The sequence below is a fragment of the Neoarius graeffei genome, chromosome 6, assembly GCF_027579695.1.
Source record: "Neoarius graeffei isolate fNeoGra1 chromosome 6, fNeoGra1.pri, whole genome shotgun sequence".
Lineage (NCBI taxonomy): Eukaryota > Metazoa > Chordata > Actinopteri > Siluriformes > Ariidae > Neoarius > Neoarius graeffei.
The window spans coordinates 7,904,233-7,930,822 of NC_083574.1; the positions used below are offsets into that span (position 1 = coordinate 7,904,233).

Below are 26,590 nucleotides of genomic sequence, written 5' to 3' on the forward strand. Positions count from 1 at the left end.
GCCAATGCAGTGTGGATAAGACAGGCGTGATGTGGTCATATTTTCTAGTTCTAGTAAGGACTCTTGCTGCGGCATTTTGAACTAACTGGAGCTTGTTTATGCACTTATTGGAACATCCAGACAGTAAGGCATTACAATAATCCAACCTGGAGGTAACGAAAGCATGGACTAGTTTTTCTGCATCATGCAATGACATTAAATTTCTTATCTTTGCAATATTTCTGAGATGAAAGAAAGCTATCCGGGTGATGTTATCAATGTGAGTTTCGAATGAAAGACTGGGGTCAATAATCACTCCGAGGTCTTTTACTGCTGCACGTGAAGAAACAGAAAGGCCATCCAGAGTTACTGTGTAATCAGAAAACTTACTTCTAGCTGTATGTGGTCCTAGCACAAGTACTTCAGTCTTGTCAGAGTTAAGCAGAAGGAAATTTATAAGCATCCAGTGTCTAATGTCCTTAACACATTCCTCAATTTTATTAAGCTGGTGTCTCTCATCAGGTTTTGCAGAGACACACAACTGTGTGTCATCAGCATAACAGTGGAAACTAATACAATGTTTACGAATAATATCGCCCAGAGGTAACATATATAGAGAAAAAAGCAGTGGACCCAAGACAGAACCTTGTGGAACACCAAACTTTACCTCGGTACGTCTAGAAATATCACCATTTATATCGACATACTGATAACGATCAGTTAGATAAGACCTGAGCCAGGAGAGGGCCATTCCCTTAACTCCCACAACATTTTCTAGTCTATCCAGAAGAATGGAATGATCAATGGTATCAAATGCTGCACTAAGGTCAAGCAACACAAGTAGCGAGACACAGCCCTGATCAGACGCCAACAGTAGGTCGTTTACTACTTTAACCAGTGCTGTCTCTGTGCTATGATGAGGTCTAAATCCTGACTGATACATTTCATGGATGTTATTCCTATGTAAATATGAGCATAACTGCTGTGCCACAGCTTTTTCAAGGATCTTGGAGATAAAGGGGAGGTTTGATATTGGCCGATAATTGGACAGCTGACAGGGATCAAGGTCAGGTTTTTTAATCAGGGGTTTGATAACTGCTAGTTTAAAGGATTTGGGTACATAGCCAATCATAAGAGAAGAATTTATTATTTTTAGAAGCGGTTCAATTACTCCAGGCATCATCTGTTTGAATAGATGTGTCGGTAAGGGATCTAGTACGCAAGTTGAGGCTTTTGATGTAGAGATTAATGAAAGTAATTCAGTTTCTTTTAGGGGAGTAAAACATTCTAACTGATGATCTGATACAGTTATATTGTTAACTACAAGGTCACTTTCATTGTCTAACCTTAAATTAGTAGTTTGAATTTTTTGTCGGATATTCTCAATTTTGTCATTAAAAAAATTCATGAAGTCGTTGCTACTACATACTGCAGGTGTGCATGTGTTGATAGTGGACTTATTCCTGGTTAATTTTGCTACAGTATTAAATAGGAATCTAGGATTATTTTTGTTATCTTCTATTAGGGAGGAGAAATATGTTGATCTAGCAGCACTAAGAGCTTTTCTATACTTCAGGAAGCTCTCCTTCCACGCCAATTTGAACACTACCAATTTTGTTTGACGCCATTTACGTTCCAATTTTCGAGTGGTCTGTTTTAATGTGCGAGTGTCATCATTATACCAGGGTGCTAATTTTTTCTCTCTAATCATTTTCCTTTTTAGAGGAGCTACATTATCTAAAGTATGGCGGAATGTTGACTCTAAGCATTCAGTTGCCTGATCGAGTTCTGCAGGGGCTGACAGTGACCCAATCAAAGTTGACAGCTCTGGGAGATCATTTATAAAGCTCTGTGCAGTAGTTGACGTGAAAGTACGTTTAATACAGTAGCGTGGTGAGGTGCATATATTATTACTCAGACATATTTTGAATGAGATGAGACAATGATCTGAGATAACTTCAGACTGTGGAAGTATGACTATATTGTCTACGTTTAATCTGAATGTTAGTATTAGATCAAGGGTGTGACCACCATTATGGGTCGGTCCTATGACATTCTGCTTAATCCCGACTGAATCTAAGATGGACACAAACGCTGTTTTTAAAGGGTCTTCTGGGTTATCAAAGTGAATATTAAAATCTCCGACAACTAAAGCTTTGTCTAAGGAAATAACCAGATCTGAGATAAAATCTGCAAATTCAGAAAGAAACTCAGAATATGGCCCCGGGGGCCTGTAAATAATAAGCAATGGAATTAACTGGGTAGACTTATTTTTCGAGGCTACATACATTATATGAGTATGAAGAACTTCAAATGTATTAAATTTATGACCAGGTTTGTGTGTTACACCTAGATAATCGTTATAAATAACCGCGACGCCTCCTCCTCTGCCAGTTAGACGAGGCTGGTGTATATAACTGTATCCAGGAGGACTTGCTTCATTTAATGCTATATATTCATTTGGCTTAATCCATGTTTCTGTTAAACACAGTACACTAAACTCCTGATCAGTAATGAGTTCATTAACCATTAGCGCTTTAGATGTAAGAGATCTAATATTTAATAGCCCCACCTTTAGATCAAAGGTGCTGGCAGCAGCTGTACAGTCAGTCTGATCTAATTTTATATTGATTAGGTTACTGGAACAAACTCTCTGAAAATTTCTACCTTTTTGTTGAGCTCGGGGAGCTCAACAAAATCATGAAGGCAGAGACAAAAAACAACAAAACACTTTTTGGTTTTGAAAGAAGGACAGCTCGATGAAGGACACTATTGCATGTGATTGCATCAGTAAAGTGACTTTTTTTTTTTTTTAAGTGTGCCACATAAGAGACACACTCTTTAATCTGATCATTTATTTATTTTTATTTGACATGCATAATTTATGTTATCATGATAGAGTAGCTAATGTAATGTCTTAATAATAGGCTACAAAAATGCAAATAATGACTGACAGGAAATGAAGAGGAATATGACCAGGAACACTGGACTAGCTGTATTTGAATGTTTAGTGTAAATAATATTGGTTGTAAACATTTGTATGCATGAATAATACATGATTATGTTATTATTATTTACATTTATGTGAACAAGAGGGAAATGACAAACTAGAGCACTTGTGTGAAAGTCATACAAGTAAACAAGTTCTACAAACAAATAGATTTCTTTAAAAAAACAACGTGTGAGCTCCACAGACTCCATCAGTGCTGGAGAAGTTCGGATACAGTAGCCAGGAGAAATGTTCCAAACCTCTATCAACTTCCTATACAGGTGCACTCCGTACTCTGTGGAAAGAGAGGGCTGTCGCGCCCTATCTAGTGCCCTACGTGTCGGTTTGGAATGCGGCCCCTCGCATCGTCCTCTTTTTAACCTCGCGCAGCTGCGCTGGAGCAGTGAGAGGAAGATGGCGGCGGTTAGCTGTAGCGGGCGCGCGCGGTCCCTCCTGCGCCTCTTCCTGTGGCAGTGTGTGTTTGCGGCGGCGGCGCTCGGCGTCAAACCCGGAGCCAACGGCAACTTCCATCCTCCGCCTCCTCCGGCCGTGGTGCCTGTGAACCGGCAGCTGAAGCTGGGCGCGGGGAGCCCGGTGAATGTCGGCGGCGGCGGGGTGTCGCGGAGGGCGGGCGGCTGGAAGCTGGCGGAGGAGGCGGCCTGCAGAGACGACGCGAACCGCCTGTGCCCCAAACACAGCTGGAGCAACAACCTGGCAGTGCTGGAGTGCCTACAGGACAGAAAGGAGGTGAGGGGACACCCGGGGGGCTCTCAGCCCTCAGGCTCAGTGGAGCTTTAAACTAACAGGACTCCGGGGTTCATCATTAACTTAGCTGTAAAGACAGAATCACTTCCTGTTGCGTTAATATTTATTTCTTACCCTGAGCCCTCAGTGCTCTCTCTGAGTTGTGAATTTTGTCTGAATCTCAAGAGTTATCCAATTCCCTGTCACCTCAGATTAGGACTGGGGCATTTGGACCGACACATCGAAATTGTGCCATTAGAATTGGCATCATGAGAATTGGGGTCCGTAGAAATGGTATCATGGGATTTGGTGCCACTAGATGTCTATAGAATTGGCATCATGAAAATTGGCGTTGTTAGATGTCGAGAATTGACGTCTGTAGGATTGGTGTCGTTAGATGTCTGTGGAGTTGGCATCATGAGAATTGGTGTCATTAGACATCTGGAGAATTTGTATCGTTAGAATTGGCATCTAGAATTGGCGTTAGATGTCTAGAATTGACGTCTGTAGAATTGGTGTCGTTAGATGTCCATGGAGTTGGCATTATGAGAATTGGTGTCATTAGACATCTGTAGAATTGGTAACATTTTAGAATTGGCATCTGTGGAATTGGCGTCATTAGACGTCTATAGAATTGGCGTTAGATGTCTAGAATTGGTGTTGGATGTCTAGAATTGGCATCTGTAGAATTGGTGTCATTAGATGTCTGTAGAATTGGTGTTAGATGTCTATGGAGTTGGCATCATGAGAATTGGTGTCATTAGACATCTGGAGAATTGGCGTCATTAGACGTCTATAGAATCTGGCGTTAGATGTCTAGAATTGACGTTTGTAGAATTGGTGTCATTAGATGTCTATGGAGTTGACATGAGAATTGGTGTCATTAGACATCTGTAGAATTGGTCACATCTATAGAATTGGCGTCATTAGATGTCTATAGAATTGGCGTTAGATGTCTAGAATTGGTGTCTATAGAATTGGTGTTGGATGTCTAGAATTGGCATCTGTAGAATTGGTGTCGTTAGATGTCTATGGAGTTGGCATCATGAGAATTGGTGCCATTAGACATCTATGGAATTGGAATTGGTGTCATTAGACATCTGTAGAATTGGTGTCTATAGAATTGGTGTTAGATGTCTAGAATTGGTGTCTATAGAATTGGTGTCATTAGATGTCTGTAGAATTGATGTCATTAGATGTCTATGGAGCTGGCATCATGAGAATTGGTGCCATTAGACATCTATGGAATTGGCGTCTATAGAATTGGCGTCATAAGACATCTATAGAATTGGCATCTATTGAATTGGTGTTGGATGTCTAGAATTGGCATCTGTAGAATTGGTGTCGTTAGATGCCTGTAGAATTGGTGTTAGATGTCTATGGAGTTTGCATCATGAGAATTGGTGCCATTAGACATCTATGGTATTGGTGGAATTGGAATTAGTGTCATTAGACATCTGTAGAATTGGTGTCTATAGAATTGGTGTTATGTCTAGAACTGGCGTCTATAGAATTGGCGTCATTAGATGTCTGTAGAATTGGTGTTAGATGTCTATGGAGTTGGCATCATGAGAATTGGTGCCATTAGACGTCTATAGAATTGGCGTCATTAGGCGTCTATAGAATTGGCGTCTATAGACTTGACATGAGAATTGGTGTCAGACGTCTATGGAATTGGTGTCTATAGAATTGGTGTCATTAGACATTTATAGAAATGGTGTCATGAGATTTGGTGTCTATAGAAATGGCATCGTCAGAAACGATATCCAGGGTGGTACAGTTTGATCTCTTGACTGTATAACAGGAACTTTTTGTGTGAAATTTATCCCTCGTGCTCTCTTGGCATAAAAATGAGCCAAATGAAGTGAAGGTTGTCACCTGCTTCCTCCGAGACCCGTGAATCCAGCTGTCCTTTCAAACTGGTGCACGTGATCAAGTGTCCCGGGGCAGCGTAACGCACTCTGTGGAGAGCAAGAGCGCTATCTGCCCTCTTCTGCATACATGATCTCAGACAGCTGTGATTGTGATTGACCGGGGAGTGTGAGAGTGCGCCTCCCCCTCCTACCCTCAGAGTCCAGCTCACTTTGCTCTCTTGGACTCCTGGGCACGGATGGCTGCGGAATCCTCGGGATTTGTCCTCGTGACGATGGGGCGAACGGTGTAAATGCTGAACTCAAAGTTCTGCGTAGCTCTGAGATGCAGCAGACACCTGATTGGGTTGGTGATTTACGTGATGATGAGGGTGGTATTAGCGTGAACGCTGAAGCTTTGGAAGCTGAAGGGTAATTTGCATAAATGCCATTCAGCAGCGGAATTTATTATTATAAAAACATTTTGCACAGCTGAAGATCACATGTTGATTGAAAATATTGGTATGGACGTCACTTGCGGTGAACATTTCCTTGAAAGTTGAACCATAACTTATTTTTTATTATAATATTTATATTCCACAGGCTGAAAGACTTTTTTTTTTTGGTAAATTGAAAACAAACTGGTGAATTCACTCGATCACGTGGGCCCCATGTCTCATTTGCATCGTGTCTGATTACACTCGGATACGAGTCGGTCCATTATCTGAGAAGCGCTTTTGTTTATATTTACTGTTCTCCAGAAACTGATGTGTTCAGGGTCGGTCATTTTTCAAATATTAGTTTCTGTCTCCGCTGCTAAGTCAGTATGACTCGAGAACACCGTACGGTGGTTAAAATGGAAAGGGACAAAAGTCTCACTGTTGAGAATGACTGACTGGCTTTTCCAGAACATCTCATGCACTGGGCCTCCATCAACCTTTTGTGTGGAAACTTAATTTGTTTGTAGACGCCAAACAAAACAAATTTCCGCGTGATTTACGAAAGGTTCGGAAATGCCGGTTCTCTTTTACAGAAACTCTGATTGTTTTGCAGGTCGGAAAAAAACAGGGGCCCATTTCTACAATGGGGGTCCCATTGATTTATCCTTCAGTTGAAGCCAACCTAGTGAATGAAGCGAGCCCAATGAATGGCTGGGGCAGCCCAGGGGTTGTTTTTTCCTTCTCAATTCTGTTTTTTTTTTTTTTCTTCGGTATTAGAAGCCATATGAAGCAATGTAGATGACAAAAATCAATGCTTCAACCAAATATATTGAGATATTGTTTAATCAGTGGCAATATTTTGGAATTCAACCACAGTCCACTATATATCACATCTATATTATCTCCTCCTTGTAAATTATAGCACAAGAATGGGTTTGTTTTTTGCATGCTGTGACGGTCTAATTCTGCTCGTCTCTAATCATCTACTCTACTTCTAATTTCATTAATTTATTTTATTAACTTGTTTTCAGTTTGGTATAGGTCTATAGTAGTAGTCATCAGTGGTAGTGGCAGTGGTGGTAGTAGTAGTGGTTGCTGTTGTAGTTGCTGTTGCAGTAGTAGTTGTTGTAAATCTAGTATGACTAATTAATTACCTTGGGTATCAGTTTTTTCAGGTGAATGTACTCTCTTTCTGCCGAAGAATGACAAAATAGAGGTATTTTTTTCTTATCCATGTTTTCTTGTCTCTTTCGAATATTCGTACATAGACTGTAAGACGCCACCTAGCGAAGGACTTGGATCAGGTTTTACTCGCTTGGGACGCTATAAACGGGGCGGCGTAAATACATGAACGGGTCCAACATATATTCAGTATGGCGGCAGTCAAAGCAAATTCATCCGATGCTGAAATCTGTTTAATATCCAGATAATTATGTTGGAAGTTGCATATTTGTGCAAGGTTTTCGATATTGAGACCATCAAGTCAAGTCATACGCCACGAAACGTTCCAAATAGGGTATAAAATGCTCGCATCCATATTGGCCCCTGCCCCTCTCGACAACGCGTTCATAATTCAAAATAGTGCGTCTTAGACGTGGGCACGCCAACAATCTGAGTCTCTGCTTTTATATGCGTATCTTAACCTTTTAAAGTGCAAATTGAATTCCTGACATGACTCATTTGCATATATTCACGCCCACAAACTTCCATAAAAAGTAAAGTGCACAGAGCTGGGAGCCTGAAATGAGCGATCAGGGTAAAGGATAGAAGTGGAATTTATTCTGACTCCATTCTATGGCAATAAAAAAAATTTATTTTTTTGTAATGATGACAATCGAGCACGAAGTCTGATCAGCGGAGTTGTTTGTTTACTTGTGCAGCCAGACCGAGCTGTCCTGTTCTGCACCGTTTTCCTTTTGTCATAACTGAATGATTTGTCTTTAATTTATGGCTTCGTTTTGGCTTGGTTTCTTTATTTTCTTTAATTGATATCAAACAAGTGGTTTTCATGACGCGTTCTCGGTGCTGCTTTTAGTCCCTGACTTGGCGAACGAGCATGAGGCTGTCTATAAAGCTCTTTTAGAAGTTGCGCTGGATAAGGACGTCTGGCTTAAAAATACAGTTTAAACTCGACGGTATATTCCAAATATAAAAGTGCAGTAATCCGTGTCATTGTTGCACTGCAAAAAATGATTTCTTGTTCAGAGGAAAGATCTTTAATATGGGTGGATTTTATTTAATCTTCTTTGATTTATTAGAACTCCAAATATGATTATTTAGCTTACTTTTAGATCTTTTTCCTCATTCCAAGCTTTAAATTTTCTTATTCTGTTGGCAGATAATTTTGCTAATTTTAAGCATTTTAATTCTAGAAAGAATCAAAGTGATCTGTCAATAGAATGAGAATTTCAAGCTTGAAATGAGGAAAAGTGTCTAAGGGGAATAATTTTTTTTTTCCACACACACGGTCCGATTTCCGTCAAATCCTGCACTCTGATTGGCTGGCGACCGGGTCCGGTTACGGACCTCTGGCGGCTCACTCGTTCACAACAACAAACATCGTAGCAATTTTTGTCAACATTTATTATTTTTGCATTTCTCAGTGTAATAGCATTAATTTTACAGCATGGATAGCGATAACGACTGTTCACAGTGAAAGCGAGTTTTAGTACCCTGAGGAAGAAGAAATAAAACGTTTCAGGAGAAAGCTAAAAACCTCTAACTGTTGCTAACGCCGAGCAAAAACATGGCTGAATCCTGAATGACTCAATTTTGTATAAATAGGGGACTACATAGGTGGCAAAATGTAGTTTTGTTTTTTTTTCCCCTGCCATGGAAGTGCACTTATATACCGAGGAGGAAGCAATTTGCATTACAGCCGTGAATGAGGATTCAAAATGGCGGCTCACCTCGGCTTGGTTTTCCCTTTCGGGCGCTCTCGTTTTCTGTTAGAATTTGGTAAAGAAAAAAAACAGGTGGGTACTTTCAAGACCTCGGTCACGGTATTTCATGATACGGACCTCCCAGTTGGTAAATAACACAAATTTGAGTTCGAAGAGGAATTATCTAACTTTCTTTTTCAGTGTATGATTTGAATTCATTCAGTTTTAGGTTTGCATTAGTTGGCTGTCTTGTGCATAGATTTACACGCAGTCAGGAGAACGAATATGATTCGATTTTGTTTTTCCAGGATTTTCACGAATACCAGATTTCTTGTATAAACGCTTACAGGAGCAATGTACAAAATTCCTTTCGTATCCAGTTTGAGGAACGAGGCCCAATGTCAGTATTTATCAAGTCATTATAAGGTGAGCAACTAGGTACTAAAACATAAACTACAACTAGCATGCGAGTGTGCGTTGGTGCTTAGCCATAAAAAAAAAAGGAACGTTGTTTGGTTTTGATCTGCTCAGCAGTGCTGTGTTTGTTCTGCATGTTTGATCGCCGGTGTTTATGATAACGTTAGGAATGGTACCAGGAGTCCCAGCAGAGGTAGCAGTGTAACTTGTTGACAACTGTAGCAGATTAAACATCGCAGCAGCAGTACAGGCGTGTCTCCTGCGTAGAGAGACGGAAGTAGTGCGAAGTTCAGAAATCCAACCTCCACCTCTTTTGTGGAGGAAAAGCTGAAGTTAAAATAAATGTACGGGGAGACGGGAACAGACTGAGCTGTATTTTAGTCAAGATTGTACACTGTGACTAACAGTGACATCGTGACACTGGAACATCCCATAATTATGACCGTGACCTGCTGAGTTCATGCTGATCTCACAGACACCAAACTGAATTTCTGGACTGGTGCAGGAACTAAAGATGGACTGAAGTTCTCAAGCACGTCATGTGACCTGAAAGCTGATGGACAATACCTAAGATGTTGTGTTTTTTTTTTTTTTTCTTTCTCCTTTCATTTATTCTTCTGCGAATATACACACGAGCACGTCGGATCTGTAGCCCTGTCTGTCGAGCAGGGAAGGAAGTTCATGACGTTAAGATCACGTCACTAGGACGTGTTCTCGTGTTTCCTGATGCTGAGGATTCCATCACACGTTATCCCCAACCTCCTCTTCCTTATTTACCAGGTAGTGAGAAATCAAAATAAACCTGCAGTTGAGAATACAATATGTATGGTCACACAAGGTAGATCTACTGGATGGATATGCCACATCAACTGGACTACGCCTCAGCAAAACCAAGGTGCTGATGGCTAACGCCGAAAAATGGCGAGCCAGTGAAGATAAAAGGAAACGTCATGGAGGAAGTCGAGGATTTCACCAACCTCGGCAGCATCATAGACAGCACAGGAGGAACAGAAAAGGGTGGGAAAAGAAGCCTGGGCAACATCTGGAAGGCATGCAACATCTCAACTTCTGCAGAGTTGTGGATCTTCAACTCAAACGTGAAATTGGTTTTGTTGTATGGGGTAGAAACTTGGCGAACAACAAAAACACTCCTAAAAAAGATCCAGACCCCCCCCAACAGATGTCGGCGTTGGATCCTAAGGATATAGTGGCCAGAAAAGGTTACCAATGAAGAGTTGCTGAGACGAGCAAGAACAAAAGAAACACCCATGGTAACCCAAATACAGCGAATAAAATGGGGTGGATTGGCTATACCCGACAGAAACCTAGGAACATCACAAGACGGGCATTACGATGGAGCCCCCAGGAGAAAAAGTGAGGTCACCTCTGGAATACCTGGAGACGGAACATAACAGAGATCCAGACAACTGGCTACATCTGGAAGCAGTTGGAGAAAGCATGTCAGTGGCCTGCGTTCCTCTTTAGAACCACAGGCAAGTTAAGCAAGCTCATGTCTCCTGTTCGCTAGTGATGGTGTCGTCCACAAGAGCATTAGTGAGGTCTGGGGTGCAGCCGGTGTTCCAGTTCATCCCAACAGTGAGGAGTGTCCTGCACTGAGCCTTGATCTCAACCCTTGAGTTCTTTCGGTCTTTCCTTGGCAAACCGTCATCATGGACTCTTTGTGCACAGGAGCATTGTCGTGTTGGAACAAGTTTGGACCTGTTGGTTCCAGTGAAGGGGAAACTGTCAGGCTAGAGCATACAAGGACGTTTTTACACTTGTGTGCTTCTGAGTCTCAGGACGTGTCATGGTCAGGTGTCCATATACTTTTGGCCAGAGTGTGCGTTCAGAGCATCGTTATGACTTGTACAGGAATTTCTTTCACTCTCTGAGTTGAAGTGTGAACTGAAGTGATGAACTGCGCTGCTCCGTTGGAGGATGTGTCGAGTGTTTATTGATTTCCCTCCCGAGTGCCAAACACGCACTCCATTAACCCACTGTAATTCTTCTTCGAATGTTGAGGGGAAAATTTCGTCGCTGTTAACGCCATGATCTCATCAGTTTCCCGACAGAACCGTCCCTCTGTAATGCAAGAGTCGTTTGTGTCCTCTGTTCTGGATGGTTAAATCATTAATCAAGATTATTTTTAATAGTAAATCACAAGCAGGGGGAAAACGATTGATTTCACATTCCCGGTGTCGGAGCCGGTCGTTAAACCAGGGTTGAATTTGTCAGACATGATGATCATGACTGGACTGGATCACGTCTCGTGGTGTTACACCAGCTTTCATCAGCAAAACGTCTGAAGGACACAGATACGCTCGTATATCGGTTTTACGGCGGCAGATCGTTTGTCATTTGCCTTGCAGTATTTTTAAACCACACCAGAGAACTCGTGATATGATGTAATGTAGGAGGGTTAATGATTGGTCAGTGGTATTGTGAACAAGATTGGGTATGTTCAGTCGTGTCCCAAATCATCATCGTGACTTCATAAAAGCTCTGCAGGAACTCTTACCGAGGTTGTTTTCAGCCTTGTTAATGTATTCCACTTCTCGGTGTTTGTTCCAGACAGTTCTGTAATAATTAACCCGTTTACAGAGCTCATTGGGCACAGAGGTTGTAGAACGGCATTTTTAATTTTCAACTCGTTCCCCCCACCCCATCTGATTATGGATTTGTTCACGCACCACGCACTATTTACATTATCACGTGACCCCGTACATGTGTCTCGGTCCACCTGCATAAGGCACGTCCCACTTTTTCTGTGAAGCTTTATGAGGAAAAGTTCAAGTTTCTCACCACAAATTCCAGCATCTTCAAGTTCTACTGAATATTTAAGTTATTCCACGAAATCGAGTCGTACATGAGCTGATCGCCAACTCGGTGCTATGTGCCTCCTCGGCTATAAGCCGTGTACAGTGAGATTGAGTGGAATAACTGTTTTATTCTATCCACGTTCACTGGATTTTTTGAGAAATGGAGCATTTTTATTTTTTGCAAATTCAAGAAATAAAAATTTTATCCAAAACATCCAACAAAATTTCCACTTAGAATGCAAACAAACTGGCGAAATGACAGGAGCAGTTTGTGAAAAATGCAATAGTAATAATTGTTGGGGGGGGGGAAGAGATGTTCTTGCCATCAAATACTTTTTTTTTTTTTTTAATTCCAAATTTAGAATTTTTTTTTTATTCCAAACCGTTTAGAATTTTCTATATTTTTGCATAAATATGACCTAAAGCAGCATCAGATTTTCACACAAGTCCTAAAAGTAAATAAAGAGAACCCAGTTAAACAAATGAGACAAAAATATTATACTCGGTCATTTATTTATTGAGGAAGATGATCCAAAATTACATATCTGTGAGTGGCAAAAGTATGTGAACCTCTAGGATTAGCAGTTAATTTGAAGGTGAAATTAGAGTCAGGTGTTTTCAATCAATGGGATGACAATCAGGTGTGAGTGGGCACCCTGTTTTATTTAAAGAACAGGGATCTATCAAAGTCTGATCTTCACAACACGTTTGTGGAAGTGTATCATGGCACAAACAAAGGAGATTTCTGAGGACCTCAGAAAAAGCATTGTTGATGCTCGTCAGGCTGGAAAAGGTTACAAAACCATCTCTAAAGAGTTTGGACTCCACCAATCCACAGGCAGACAGATTGTGTACGAATGGAGGAAATTCAAGACCATTGTTACCCTCCCCAGGAGTGGTCGACCAACAAAGATCAGTCCAAGAGCAAGGCGTGTAATAGTCGGTGAGGTCACAAAGGACCCCAGGGTAACTTGTAAGCAACTGAAGGCCTCTCTCACATGAGTCCACCATCAGAACACTACTGAACAACAATGGTGTGCATGGCAGGGTTGCAAGGAGAAAGCCACTGCTCTCCAAAAAGAACATTAGCAAACCGCAGACGAGCAGCAAAGATCACGTGGACAAGCCAGAAGGCTATTGGGAAAAAATGTTTTGTGGACTGATGAGACCAAAATAGAACTTTTTGGTTTAACTGAGAAGCGTTATGTTTGGAGAAAGGAAAACACTGCATTCTAGCATAAGAACCTTATCCCATCTGTGAAACATGGTGGTGGTAGTATCATGGTTTGGGCCTGTTTTGCTTGCCATCATTGCTGGAACAATGAATTCTGAATTATACCAGCGAATTCTAAAGGAAAATGTCAGGACATCTGTCCATGAACTGAATCTCAAGAGAAGGTGGGTCATGCAGCAAGACAACGACCCTAAGCACACAAGTCATTCTACCAAAGAATGGTTAAAGAAGAATAAAGTTAATGTTTTGGAATGGCCAAGTCAAAGTCCTGACCTTAATCCAATGGAAGTGTTGTGGAAGGACCTGAAGCGAGCAGTTCATGTGAGGAAACCCACCAACATCCCAGAGTTGAAGCTGTTCTGTACGGAGGAATGGGCTAAAATTCCTCCAAGCCGGTGTGCAGGACTGATCAACAGTTACCGCAAATGTTTAGTTGCAGTTATTGCTGCACAAGGGGGTCACACCAGATACTGAAAGCAAAGGTTCAATTGGATCCTTACATGCTAGTAAAGAAGGATTTTTCCTGAGAGTTGGAAAACTTATCCATCTATTGAGTTCCCCAACATCTCAAACTACCTGGTGCTGCAGGCATCGTTCTACACGGACAAACGGATGAAAACCTGGAAGAGCATAGAGGTGTACAACTTTTTTTTATATGTGGTTAAAGATCCAGGGATCGGGACCCTATGAGAGAAATCCTGTATCGTTTTTTTCCCCGGGTAAGGAGGAATTCTTTGACTTGTTGCGATTGGTTGTTTTCTAGGACGCTACAAGTTTTAGTATGGGGTATAAACAAACCACAGCCACTCAATTCTCATTACTCCCTGCTCTTCTCTTCCAGGTGAATCATTCACAAAGATCCACTTAAAGACCTGGGTATTACGTGTTAGTTTACAATATGGCGAGCACAATCAAACGTGAAACAAAAATACCATCTGAGGACTTGAGTGTCTCCTGAACTTCAGAACATCACAAAATGGTGAGATTTTGTGAATCTGAGGACTTTTTACAAACCTTTCACGAAGTGATCACTGCAAACTCGAGTGTTCTTCGACGTCATTCCCTTCCATCACGGTGAAAGGTTCAAGAGCCAACTTTCTCGTCATCTTTTGCTCTTTCACCCTTTATCACTTCACAGGGAACCCGGAAGAAACCTTTTCAGCTTCATGGTTTGTTTGATTTTTGAAAAGCACAAACCAGTACAAGCGTAGGGCATTTTAATGACGATCAAGGTGCTCCAGTGATGGTAACGCTTTGTGAGCTCAGCTGACCACCACTTCATGTCTTGCGTATCCTAATGAGGCGGATGTGACCTCGGGTGCAACCCAGCAATTAGTGTCGCTTGCTCTAGAGTTCAGTGAGGGGGGGAAGACTCTAAGACTTCATTTAGTCCCCCAGTTGGTTCAACTAATCAACACATGAACCTGCAGTGATTCCAAGTTTGAGCACTTGGAAGCCCCGCCCATTCTTACATTGGTAATCGTCTTGATTTTCCCCACTTGCACTCGTTACATCTAGGTAAACGGAGAGAGTTCAGAGTTTGTTAATGTGTCATCTTTTAAAAAAACACCTTTTTTTTTTGCGCTGCTGCTCCAGTTTGAGCAATAAATCAAAAGAGGAAAATGTGGAACCATTTGACAACAGACATGAATCCAAATCCCACATCCTTCCCAGGACTGCTCGTTATACCTCTCGGAGTTCGTGTAAAGAGGCAAACATAACGCTTATTTTCGGACAGCTTTATTTTTAGGAATAGCTTCTATCGCTTATGCAGAGAGCTGTCCGTTACACATCATGACCGTCCATCACCATGTGTTCATGGCCTGTAAGGTTTCCAGCGGAGCAAACTGGGATTGTCTTGACTCTTCCTTTCAGGAGAAATGGTGTCTCTGTGCGCTTTTCACAGGACTCCTGACTATTTTTGAATATGACGCCCTACTACGTGTTGTGATATGATTTCGACCAAACCTGGGCAGAAATGGTGTTGCTCTGTCATGTTAAACAATGACAAAACTCCTACACCATTTGACCTTCACTTAAAATCTGACTTATGTTGGTACATCGCCCCAAATGCTAACAGATTTGCATCATGAAAAAGTTCCTGAATCATGTGTTTGGATGTTTTTGCTCTAAAGGGAGATGTTTGGCGTTATCTCTGGACACGGGGCTCCGCCTTAGGGATTTCTCAGCCAGAGGCCTGGCAGAAAAGGGCCTTAATGCACGCCAATTAACTTCCTTATTACTGTTATTTTCCTTTTAATTACCAAGTCCAAGTCTCTGACAGCTGGTCTTTGCCTTCCAGGCCTTGAAGATGAGCGCGGTGTTTACTGCTGCTCTTTTGGGTTCTTTGGTTAACCTGGGTTTGGGTTTAGACAGGGTTATCCACGTTTTTCTTCATTAAATTTGAGCTTTATTATTTTGAAGGCTCAGTGGATCATCTGATGCACAATAGCATGGCAGAACTGTGATAGAACTACAGGATCCCAGTTCGATCATGTTTTGTGTGGTGCTCTGCAGCGGACTAGAGGTTGTAGATCCGTTCTGCTAATTCTCACCGAGATGATGCTTCTCAATCATGCGACCACAATTAACCAAGAGCTTCCTCTGAAATCCGTGAAGCTGCCGCATCTTTTCACACACCCTGAGGAAGATGCCATCTGCCCTCTTCTGCATACAGAGGCACACGATTGGCTCGTGTCGCTGTGATTGACCAGGGAGAGGGGGTAATGCAATCCGTCCCACCCAGAGAGCACGGCCAGTTTTACTGCCGTCGTCCACAGGTGGCAGTGGATTCAAACTTGCGATCTTTCTTTCGCTGTAGCCAAGCAGTTTGGCTAGATCTGATAAATCCTGGTGGAATGCTGCAGAATAGTTCTTGTTCATCTGTAAGTTCTTGAGGCATCAAATGGCTTTAACCATTGCTTATCCAAGTTGATGCGTCACCCTTTTTGGTTTTTGACCAGTACACCAAACACGAAGCGACTTGAAAGAAATTCTTACGACTACTTCTGATCGAATCGGTTTAATTTTTATCCCCCGCTGGCCGGGATTATGTCGTGGCAATTTCTGTCCGTCCCAGAAAAGGTGCTCATCTTCTGAAATCAGCTCCTCTTATAATTTTTGGAGGAACTTCATGAAACTTGACAAGGCATTATGTCGATAGTACGCATATTTTGTTCAATTTGGTCGCTTTTTAGCGGAGTTGCAGCCCTTAATAAACTTGTACTTTCACAATTTCATGAAGGTTTGCCCGCCTTCTGACATCAACTCCCGTCTCTCAATTTTTGGACGAATTTCTCGAAGCTTGGCAAAAGATATGACGGTAATATGCATATTGTGATTTAATTTCGTTTGTGAAAATTTTTACCAGAGTTTTGACCTTTGATTAAATAACTTGGACAATTTCATGAGTGTACATTCTTCTGAAATCAACTCCTCTCTTAATTCGTGGAGGAATTTCACCAAATTTGACAGGATTCTTTGTCGGTAATACGCATATTGTAATTTAATTCATTCCCATTTTACCAGAGTTGTGGCATAGTTGCTAGCGGGGGATATTATGCTCTCAAAGCACTCTTGTTAATTTAAGGCTATTCTTACACTTGCATTTGAGGCCATTCAAGCCCCGAGGTTGGTACCATTTTAGTGAAGCGTGAACGCTGGCATTGATCCAGAGATCCGAATTTCTGGTCGTCTTGGAAAAACTGCATTTCACGTCACCTGAAACACAACATGGACTGTTACCCCTTTTCCACCAAATCAGTTCCAGGGCTGGTTCGGGGCCGGTGCTGGTTCACAACTCGTTCAACTTGCGAGCTAGCTGAGAACCAGTTTGCTTTTCCATAGCTCGGGGTGCTAAGGGAAGCCACGTCATTACGTCACTGTATACGTCAGTTACGTCGCTATGTTTGCAAAACCAACACGGAAGAAGCAGCAGCAACAACAATAATAATAATGGATGACTTCGCGTTTGTACAGCTGCTGCTTCTCCTCGCTTAAAAATGGTGATCTTTCGCGGTCTTATTGTTGTTGGTCTTAACAGCTCCGCCCCCCCGCTGACGTAAGCGGTTCTTTCCTCTGGCCCAGCAGAGAGTTGGTGCTAGCCTGGAACCGGTTTTTCTGGCCCAGAGCCAGTTCTTTGTCAGTGGAAACAGAAAACCCGGTTCCAAACTAAGCACTGGCCCTGGAACTGCTTTGGTGGAAAAGGGGCATATGTCAGGTGCGGAAGCTAAGTGTGCTTGGGGTCCCATGGCAAGTAATGTGATTTTTTTTTTTTTGGTTCAGTTTTTCACGTTGGTTTCTGTTTCTGCTTTTTGTGAAGCTGTGGAAATTTGGTTTGTATGTCAGGAACTATAAGAACGTTCATTGGACTAGCACATCTCCTATTTGTCTGCATACGAGAACTTCTTCTTGAGTCTAAGATTGGGTTCCACTCCTGCAGCCAAGAACAGCAATGTAGTGGTCTGCTGTTGCATGCTGAGATGCTTTTCTGCTCACCATGGTTGTAAAGAGTGATTTTTATAGGAGTTACTATAGGATCTCCTGGCAAAAAAAAAAAAAGCTCAAACCAATCGAACCATTTTCCTCTGACGACCTCGATCAACAAGGCATTTGTTTCCACCTACAGAACTGTCCCTCACTCAACTCAACTTGGTGTTGAAAATGACATGTCAAGCTCTGAATTCTCGATCCCAGTAAAACAATGTAATATTATTATTATTAAGTTCAGTTATTATCAACGGATAAACACGCAGTGCGGCTTGTGCAGTACACACAACTGTATTTGAATGTAATTAATAGGTCTTATGCCTGCGCTGCAGTATGTTATTGGTGTAATTTTGGTGCTAAATGGATTTATTCACTTCCTCGTTGCACAGTAGCTGTAGTTCTCCTTCACTGCTATATCGTGCTCTTTGTCGGGATGTCACAGAGTACGGCTTTAATTACTGCCATAATTACTTGGTCTGTGCGCAGCAGCTGTGGCCTTCTGAAGATCTAAATGGTGGCTATAAATCTCCTCCTTCTCCTCTCCCCTAGGCCAGGAGGACGAGGCGCCCCAGACACAGCTGCACTGCGTCCGTCGCTCATCGCACACACTGCGTTTCATTTGCATTTTGAGCAGGTCGTCGCTCATATGCGCGATGTAGATCACTCGCTGTGAAACAAAGACGGCTAGTGTGACCGATGAGATTTTTCCCGCAGGACTAACCCGAGGGTTCAGTCGAGTCCTAGCAGGAGGAGAAAGAGACGATTAGTCGATTTAATTGCGCGAAAGTATTACGATTCAAAATGCATGCAAGTATTTGAGTGTAATGCTAAACAGAAAGCGTGGACATGAGCAGTCGCGACGCTGCATATAATAAAAAATACAAGAAGTGAAACTGACTGTTTATTTTTGTAAATATTAAAACTTTGCCTGACACAAGTTTTGGACTTAGTCGTGTGTGTGTTTATTAACTGGTTTATCCTGGTCAAAGTCACAAAAGCTCCTCAGTCCATCCCAGGAACTTTGGGAGCAATGTGAGAATTCATCCCAACTGGGATACTCATCCATCTCGCACCTTTTACACCTCGGAATAATTTAATTCGGGGCGGTGGAAGGAAACCGGAGAATCCAGGGCAGAGACTCGGATTGTTGGCACGCCCCCGTCTAAGATGCACTATTTCGAATAATGAACGCATTGTCAAGAGGGGCAGGGGCTAATATGGACGCGAGGATTTTATACCCTATTTGGAACGTTTCGTGGCGTATTACAGACCCTCCAGGATTTCGCGATGTTGCGATTTGCAACTTCAACGCAAATTCAACCAATCCCCGCGAATTCAGGGCGGTGTTGCAATTATATCCAGTCACCGCAACTTTCCCACAAATTTGACCAATCGTTGGCGTCGTCTTGAGGTGACGTCGACAAACTACCTTCTGGCTTACTTCCAGTGTTGCCACATTGGGTGGTTTCCCGCCAAGTTGGGGGGTTTCAAGTGCATTTTGGCGGGTTTTGAACATATTTTGGGCTTGACAACGTCAGCAGTATCTGGTTTTTTTACTTAATACAATAAATTAATGGATGCCAGCATTTTTGCCAAAATGGTATTTTATTTTCCATTGTTTAGGCAGCTTCAGCATCATACTGTGAGATTCTGTTCAATTTTTTTTTTCTTCTATGAAGCCTGAGCCATTTATTTTATTAGTTTATAATTAATGTTTAATTTAGTCTTCAGGAGAGACTGCCTGCACGCAGTACTAGTATTAATAGTTTTTTTTTTCTTACATGAAAGCTGGGGCATTTTGATTATATTTTAAGGTAACTTCATGTTGTGCTGTGAGGTTCTCTGCACTTTAACTTTTGAACCAACAGGTGCATTTGGATAAGTAAAGCCTATTTTTCTGCATTTTTGTAGTCCTGGTAATCTTTTATATTGGTAAAGTTGTTTATAGGACCATTTCTCAGTGTCTGTTTTTTTTTTAATCAATAGTTTTTCAGTAATAACTTAATATTTAACATATCACTCAATTTTAATCACAAAAAGAGAAAATCGCAACTTTCACTTCCTCCCGCAATGTAATCGCAACAAAAACCTAAACACCACAACTTTCATCGCAATTTTTTGGAAAACCCCCTGCAACATCAGACATTTTAGCCCGCAACAATCACAAAAAAGGCCCGCGGAATCCTGGGGGGACTGATTATTACTTGACTTTATGGTCTCAATATCGAAAATCTTGCACAAATATGCAACTTCCAACATAATTAACTGGATATTCAACAGATTTCAGCATCGGATGAATTTGCTTTGACCGCCGCCATACTGAATATACTTCGGACCCGTTCGTGTATTTACGCCGCCCCGTTTGTAGCGTCCCAAGCGAGTAAAACCTGATCCAAGTCTTTCGCTAGGTGGTGTCTTATAGTCTATGTACGAATATTCGAAAGAGACAAGAAAACATGGATAAGGGAAAAAAAAGAAAAATACATCTATTTTGTCATTCTTCGGCAGAAAGAGAGTACATTCACCTGAAAAAACTGATACCCAAGGTAATTAGTCATGCTAGATTTACAACAACTACTACTGCAACAGCAACTACAACAGCAACCACTACTACTACCACCACTGCCACTGGTGACGACGACGACTACTCCTACTACTACTATAGACCTACACCAAACTGAAAACAAGCTAATAAAATAAATTATAATTTACAAGGAGGAGATAATATAGATGTGATATACTGTATAGTGGCCTGTGATTGAATTCCAAAATATTGCCACTGATTAAACAATATCTCAATATATTTAGTTGAAGCATTGATTTTTGTCATCTACATTTGCTTCATATGGCTTCTAATACCAAAAAAAAACTAAATTGAGAAGAAAAAAACAGCCCCTGGGCTGCCCCAGCTGTTCATTGGGCTCACTTTGCTCACTAGGTTCGCTTCAACTGAAGGATAAATCACTGGGCCCCCCATTGTAGAAATGGGCTCCTGTTTTTTCCCAGGAGGGGCCCTGTGGGCCCCTTGACCTGCAAAACAATGAGTCTCTGCCAGGGATAACATGCGTTATCAGGCACGGAGAGTCACCCAAGCTCAGGCTCGACCCAGGACCCTGGAGCTCTAAGGCTGTACAAACGTGACGGCTTTGTATTTTGTTCTTCGTGTACAACCACGTGACTCAAGCAGTGTGACGCATGTGTGAGGCACCTGCCGCCATGTTCGGTGATGTACAAATCCGGAATGCCGTCTTTTGATATTCAAATTTATTCTTGTTTTTATATTAACCAAACGAACCTTTCCTTTTCGTAAATGAAGTAATATTCTAATCAAAAGGAGCAATTGCTGGAGATGAATTACACAAGGCACAGCATACTTTGGCAAGTCTGTCAAGTTAAATCCGCTTCCACTAATATATAAAATATATTTTTTTCTTCTTAAGTTCTACCAATTCACAAGTCGTCTCGCTATTGCACTGTTCCATTTGAGATGTTTGTAATCCATTGAGTTCCCTCTGGCAACCACTTTCAGTGCTGGGAGGGTTTCAGGCCCAATTTCATCTGACTCTGGAACATCTGTTTGTTTTTTGTTTTTTTTTTTATAAAAGTGCATAAGTAAAACGAAGTTACTGCGTTACTGGAACGGCATCGCTAACCTCTCACCGGGCAAAGTTGACCCATGTGGTTCTCCTTGTGTATCCAAACTCGCTACGGTTTCTTGCGCTGCTTCTAATCTGGCTTTCTTGGCAGATCTTTTTCATCCTGTTGCTTCTCGATACTGCGAGATGAGTTTTTGTCTTGATCTTCATGTCCTAATTTGAATCTTGGTGCCCAATTTGGATTGGTTTTATCGCGTAGGTTTTGCCGGTTTCTCTTCTGTAAGGTGAGAAGCAGAGTGTTTTTTTGCGTTAAGGTTCAAAAGTTCAATTTAATCAGCAGAAAAGAGCCTTGATTTGCAGTGAACTCTTACCAGATATAAAGTGGTCACCACACGCATGTGGGTGTAATTAGCTTTTTCCTCAGTTAAGTCCCAACAATGTATGTTTTTGAACCACAGCGTATGCACGGCGTTCTCCGGACAGTTCATCGGTTTTGTTGCCGTTTTTAATTATTTTGGGAATTCTGAAGAACCGTTTCTCTTTGTCACGAGTAGCATTATTACCGCAATTATATCCTGCACACAAAGGAAGCATTGTCTTTTTTCAAAGGCAACAAAAGCAAAAGAAAATCACGAAGTGTCTGTTATCATCCAGCATGCACACGAAGAATTCATAGTGTTGGAGTCTGAATTTCATCAAAAGTAGCCAAGCATACACTTGCGCACAAAAGAATTTGCCTGTAAAAGCATCTTTATTTGCGTAAAACCATTCCACTAAACCTCCACTAATTTTTAAACTCCGTCCCACTACAAGGGACCCACCCTAGAACCTCCCCAAAACAAAGTGACCGCTCCTTTAAGAATCATTGTAAAAGGACACTTCTTTGTTTGAACACGGGTTTCTGATTGACTCGAGCATAACTTCCGCTGTATTTGAAACGAAGCGGAGCTGCTCATATTTCCCACCGTGTAACATCTTAAGGTTTTAACAGCACAGTGACTGTTTGGTGTTTTAGGCCCACTTTACACGGGGACGGTCTGAAACAAAAACGCAAAAGTCCGTTTTCGTTCTCACTTTTTTTTTTTTCCGCGTCTACACGACCGTTTTCAAGGAGGAAATCTGCGTCTATACGGTGACGCATAAATGTGTGGAATTCAATTGGATGTGCATGCCAGGCGGCTAGGTGGTGCTGTGAAAGACCTCTGCCATGTCTGCACGCATGCGCAACGTCTTCCGTCTTGTCTGATCTGCACATCTGCGCCGCGAAAACTTTGACTACTCTGGCTATAGTAAGTAAAAAAGTAAGAGCATACTATACCCGCCTCTGTTCATTAACGGTATATGTGCAGATTTGGTATAGATGTTCGAAGGACTCCTGGACGTTTATTAAAGCTGCCAGAGCAGCTTGAAGGTCCGTTGGATCGATGTAATCAGACATGCTCTTACTTTTTTACTTACTTTCTTACTTCCCGGGCTGGCATGTACAGTATATGACACATGTATGACGTAAACGCGTACCCGACGTGAGCAGATCCGAGCAGAGTTTGGCGTATTGGGTAGTTTAGACGGATATGCAACGGGGGCTGTTTTTAACTTATCCGCTCTGGAAGGCGTTTTCAATTTTTTCTGTTTTTCAGCCTCGGAAACGCCGTCCCCGTGTAGACGAAAGGCACTTCCGATAAAATATTTAGTCATTTTTACCCGACAGCCTCCTCGTGTAAACGGGCCCTTAAACACACTGTTTTTCCAATAATGACAATCAGTGGTGAAGAAACACAAGATGGTTTCTTCACCGCTGATTGCCATCATTGGAAAAACACTTGGGTGTCTAAAATTGTCTTTTTAAACTCTGTCCCACTACAAGAGACCCAATCTAGAACAGGTTCTTTGTTTAGTAATGACTACACAAATGTTGAGACAAATGAATTTCACAGAATTTTGCAGCTTGTGCTTAGGCCATTATTAAAAAATGTTCTGTTTCCGGTCCACCGGCCGGGTGAGTGCTGTTTGTGCGGTTGAAATTTTTTTTTTTTTAACGCCGTTTTTTTGAGACATTTTTTTCGGGTTCATAAATCTAAAATCGAACTTGACATTTCCGCATTCCCAGGGCTTTCCACTAAGGCTCATACTAGCCAGCCATGACAAATAAGTAGCCAGCTGGGGGGGTAAACACAAAATAAACTCCTGTGCACGCAGTTCCCAGGGTTAAAGGAAAAGGCAACTTTTGTACAGTGTGTGTAATAGGAGAAAAACATATACGTAATCAATTCCGTTAATTATTTCCATTATATATCGAACATGAAAAAATATTTTTAACTTTGAAATCATGAATTGACACAGAGGAGCCGAAGTTGGACGAGGCAGCCATTTTGAGATTGTGGGCAACTATAAACCAATCAGAATCTTTCGTTAATGCGCCTCCCTCTGATCTGTGACGTCACTGGGCCCATGAAAACAGTGTTTACAAGCAGATCACTGTGATTAGGAGTCCCGGCGGGTGGCTTGTATTCGATTCGTTTATATCCCGACCTTGTCAGCTGTCAGATTTATGTTCATGGACCCGGTAAGCTGGTAAATATTTATTAATTTTTTTTCTTTGCCAAATTCTAACAGAAAACGAGAGCGCCCGAAAGGGAAAACCGAGCCGAGCCGCTTCACGCATGCGCAGTAGGCTTGGTAGGACAAATCCAAATAGGAGTCATTCAGGATTCAGCCATGTTTTTGCTCCGTGTTTTTACTCAACCAAAGTTATACAGTATTATGAGCTTTAAGTTGCATAAATAAAACCATTTGGTGAAACTTTGAAGAAGCGATTGTACTGGTTTTTTACCTTATTACCATGAAGCACTGAAGAGTTCTTTTCAGTGGCGGGCCGCATGACGTCACGCAGTAGATCAATATGGCGGAACGCATCTTCGCTGAGCTCAGCGCAAGCCCATATTATTAAAAGTTAAAAGATACTGTTATGCGGTCTGTTCTTTCTCTATAAATTCCATGATCGATTACTTTATATATTTATTAGGGCTGTAACGATACGATTAGATTCGTATCGCAATTTTTGACCCACGATTCGATACGCCCACGATTTTTTTTAAAAATGTTTTTTTCAAGTAGTAAATTTGACTTATTAACATTTACTTACTTACATTAACTATTTAATAACAAATAATTCAGACCACTGCAGAGAATGAGTAATATGTATGCAAAAATGAACAAATGTATATCCAAAGATTGTTTTATTTCTCAAAATAATACTGTTGAGCCGGAAGCTCTGTTTTTTTCGTTTCTGAAAAAGTCATTTTTCCAAATCGTGTAAATCCGTTAAGATTTTTTTTGGGGGGTGGCTCTCTCACTGTCATAGGGCCAATGATTTTCTTTGATCGCGGAAAACAGATGGAAATTACGGAATTTTTATGGTGAAACATTGCTCGCGTGTCAAAAGGTAACTGCCGCAGAAGGCTTCCGCCCAAGCAGACATGCCTTCAGTGTTGCCAGATATTGCTAACGTTTTCCACCCCAAAATATGTTCAAAACCAGCCAAAAAGCACCTAAACCTGCCCAATCTGGCAACACTGCATGCCTTTCCGGTCAAGTGATTGTGATTGGCTTGTGGCACACCTAGCCAGCCAATGAGCTGCTTGTTTACAGATTCGCTCCCCGCGTCGCAACCAGAATGGCGACCGCTTAAAAGAAATGAATGCTCTGCCAGTGGCGAGTGTGGACGTTGCGTGACTCGAAGAAGATTGTCGCAGGTCGGCGAAAAAACGACTTACTAATAGATATAAAAAAAATAAAAGTAATTTAAGTAAGTTTAAAATGTAATTTAAATAAAAAGTAAAGTATTCATAAATTGAAGTTTGGAAGCGTCTCTGTTTTTGGGCTGAGGAGACGTTTGAAAGGGTGTACCGCGATTCTGCCTTCTTGTATCGCGATACGGATCGTGGCTCTGCGTATCGCGATTTCGATTTCGATACGCATATTGTTACAGCCCTAATATTTATCTATCTATTTGTGGTGATTTTGTACAAAAGTTGCTTTTTCCTTTAAATGTATTTTCCACAGACCATTTATTTATTCACTTTACTCAAATACAAAGTAAATTGGCAGTAAATCTTCTTTCTTTTCGTGCGTATTGCATCATGAGGCGTTCCTGGCTTGTAAATCTCTTATTTTCGGTGCATGACACATTCACGCAGCTGAGCATGCTATGAATTAACAATGACAACGGTCTGCAGTGGGGCAACACAATTAAACACTCAGCCAACATTTCTCCATTTGTGTATGAAAATACACTCCGACCACTCAGTTTGGGTTCATTTACAACCAACGGTGTCTTTTGATGCCAGCACGTAATTGAACGAGAGAAGACTGGTTTACCGGAGACAAAATAAGCGTCATCTCTGCTTCTGTTCCCTCCAACACACTCCTGCCTCCGCCGAGTGCGCGCGCGCGCGCGCACACCGCATGTCGGGGCCGCGGATGAGTTACTCTCCCCTGATCAACGAGTCCGCGGGGAATTTGTGGTTATTATCGGTACAAACAGCGCGAATCACAACTTAAATGAGTGCTTAATTAAATGTCTGCTTTTGTAATAAAGTACTGAAAGAAAAAGCAAACACAGCATTACGATTTCTTATCCATCCATATAGTAAAAAAAAAATCCCTCCCTCCCGACTGAAACTTGTTTTTTTTTGCTCACCCGGTGGACAGGAAACGGATTTTTTTTTAAGGATGGCCTTAAAATCATGGAATCTGCTCACCAGCCACTTTTAATAGGAACTTGTTCTTGGTGCTAAGATTCCTGTTCTTGGCTGCAGAACTGGAACCCAATGTGGTGTTCTGCTGTTGCATGCTGAGATGCTTTTCTGCTCACCACGGTTGTAAAGAGTTGCTAGGAGTTACTATGTCCTTCCTGGCAAAAAAAGCTCGACCCGATCTGTCCATTTTCCTCTCACCGTTCTTATCAACAAGGCATTTGTTTCCACCCACAGAACTGTCGCTCACTCAACTCAATGTTTTTTGTTTTTCGCATCATTCTGTGTAAACTCTCTAGAGACTGTTGCGTCTGAAAACCCCAGGAGATCGGCGGTCTCTGAAATACTCGAACCAGTCCATCTGGCTCAAACCAACACCCATGCCACAGTGAAAGAAA

General features: G+C 41.8%; 1 protein-coding gene across 3 annotated transcripts in view; it reads left to right on the plus strand.

Annotated features, from left to right (window-relative positions):
- Nucleotides 1-3,364: 3,364 nt before the first annotated feature.
- The window catches only part of glg1b (golgi glycoprotein 1b), a 136,435-nt gene continuing 113,209 nt past the window's right edge, over nucleotides 3,365-26,590 (plus strand). For all 3 annotated transcript variants that reach the window (XM_060923257.1, XM_060923258.1, XM_060923259.1), the window contains exon 1: nucleotides 3,365-3,715. In XM_060923257.1, the coding sequence (XP_060779240.1) occupies nucleotides 3,383-3,715 (333 nt within the window). In that variant the 5' untranslated portion in view covers nucleotides 3,365-3,382. The remainder of the gene's footprint in view (nucleotides 3,716-26,590) is intronic.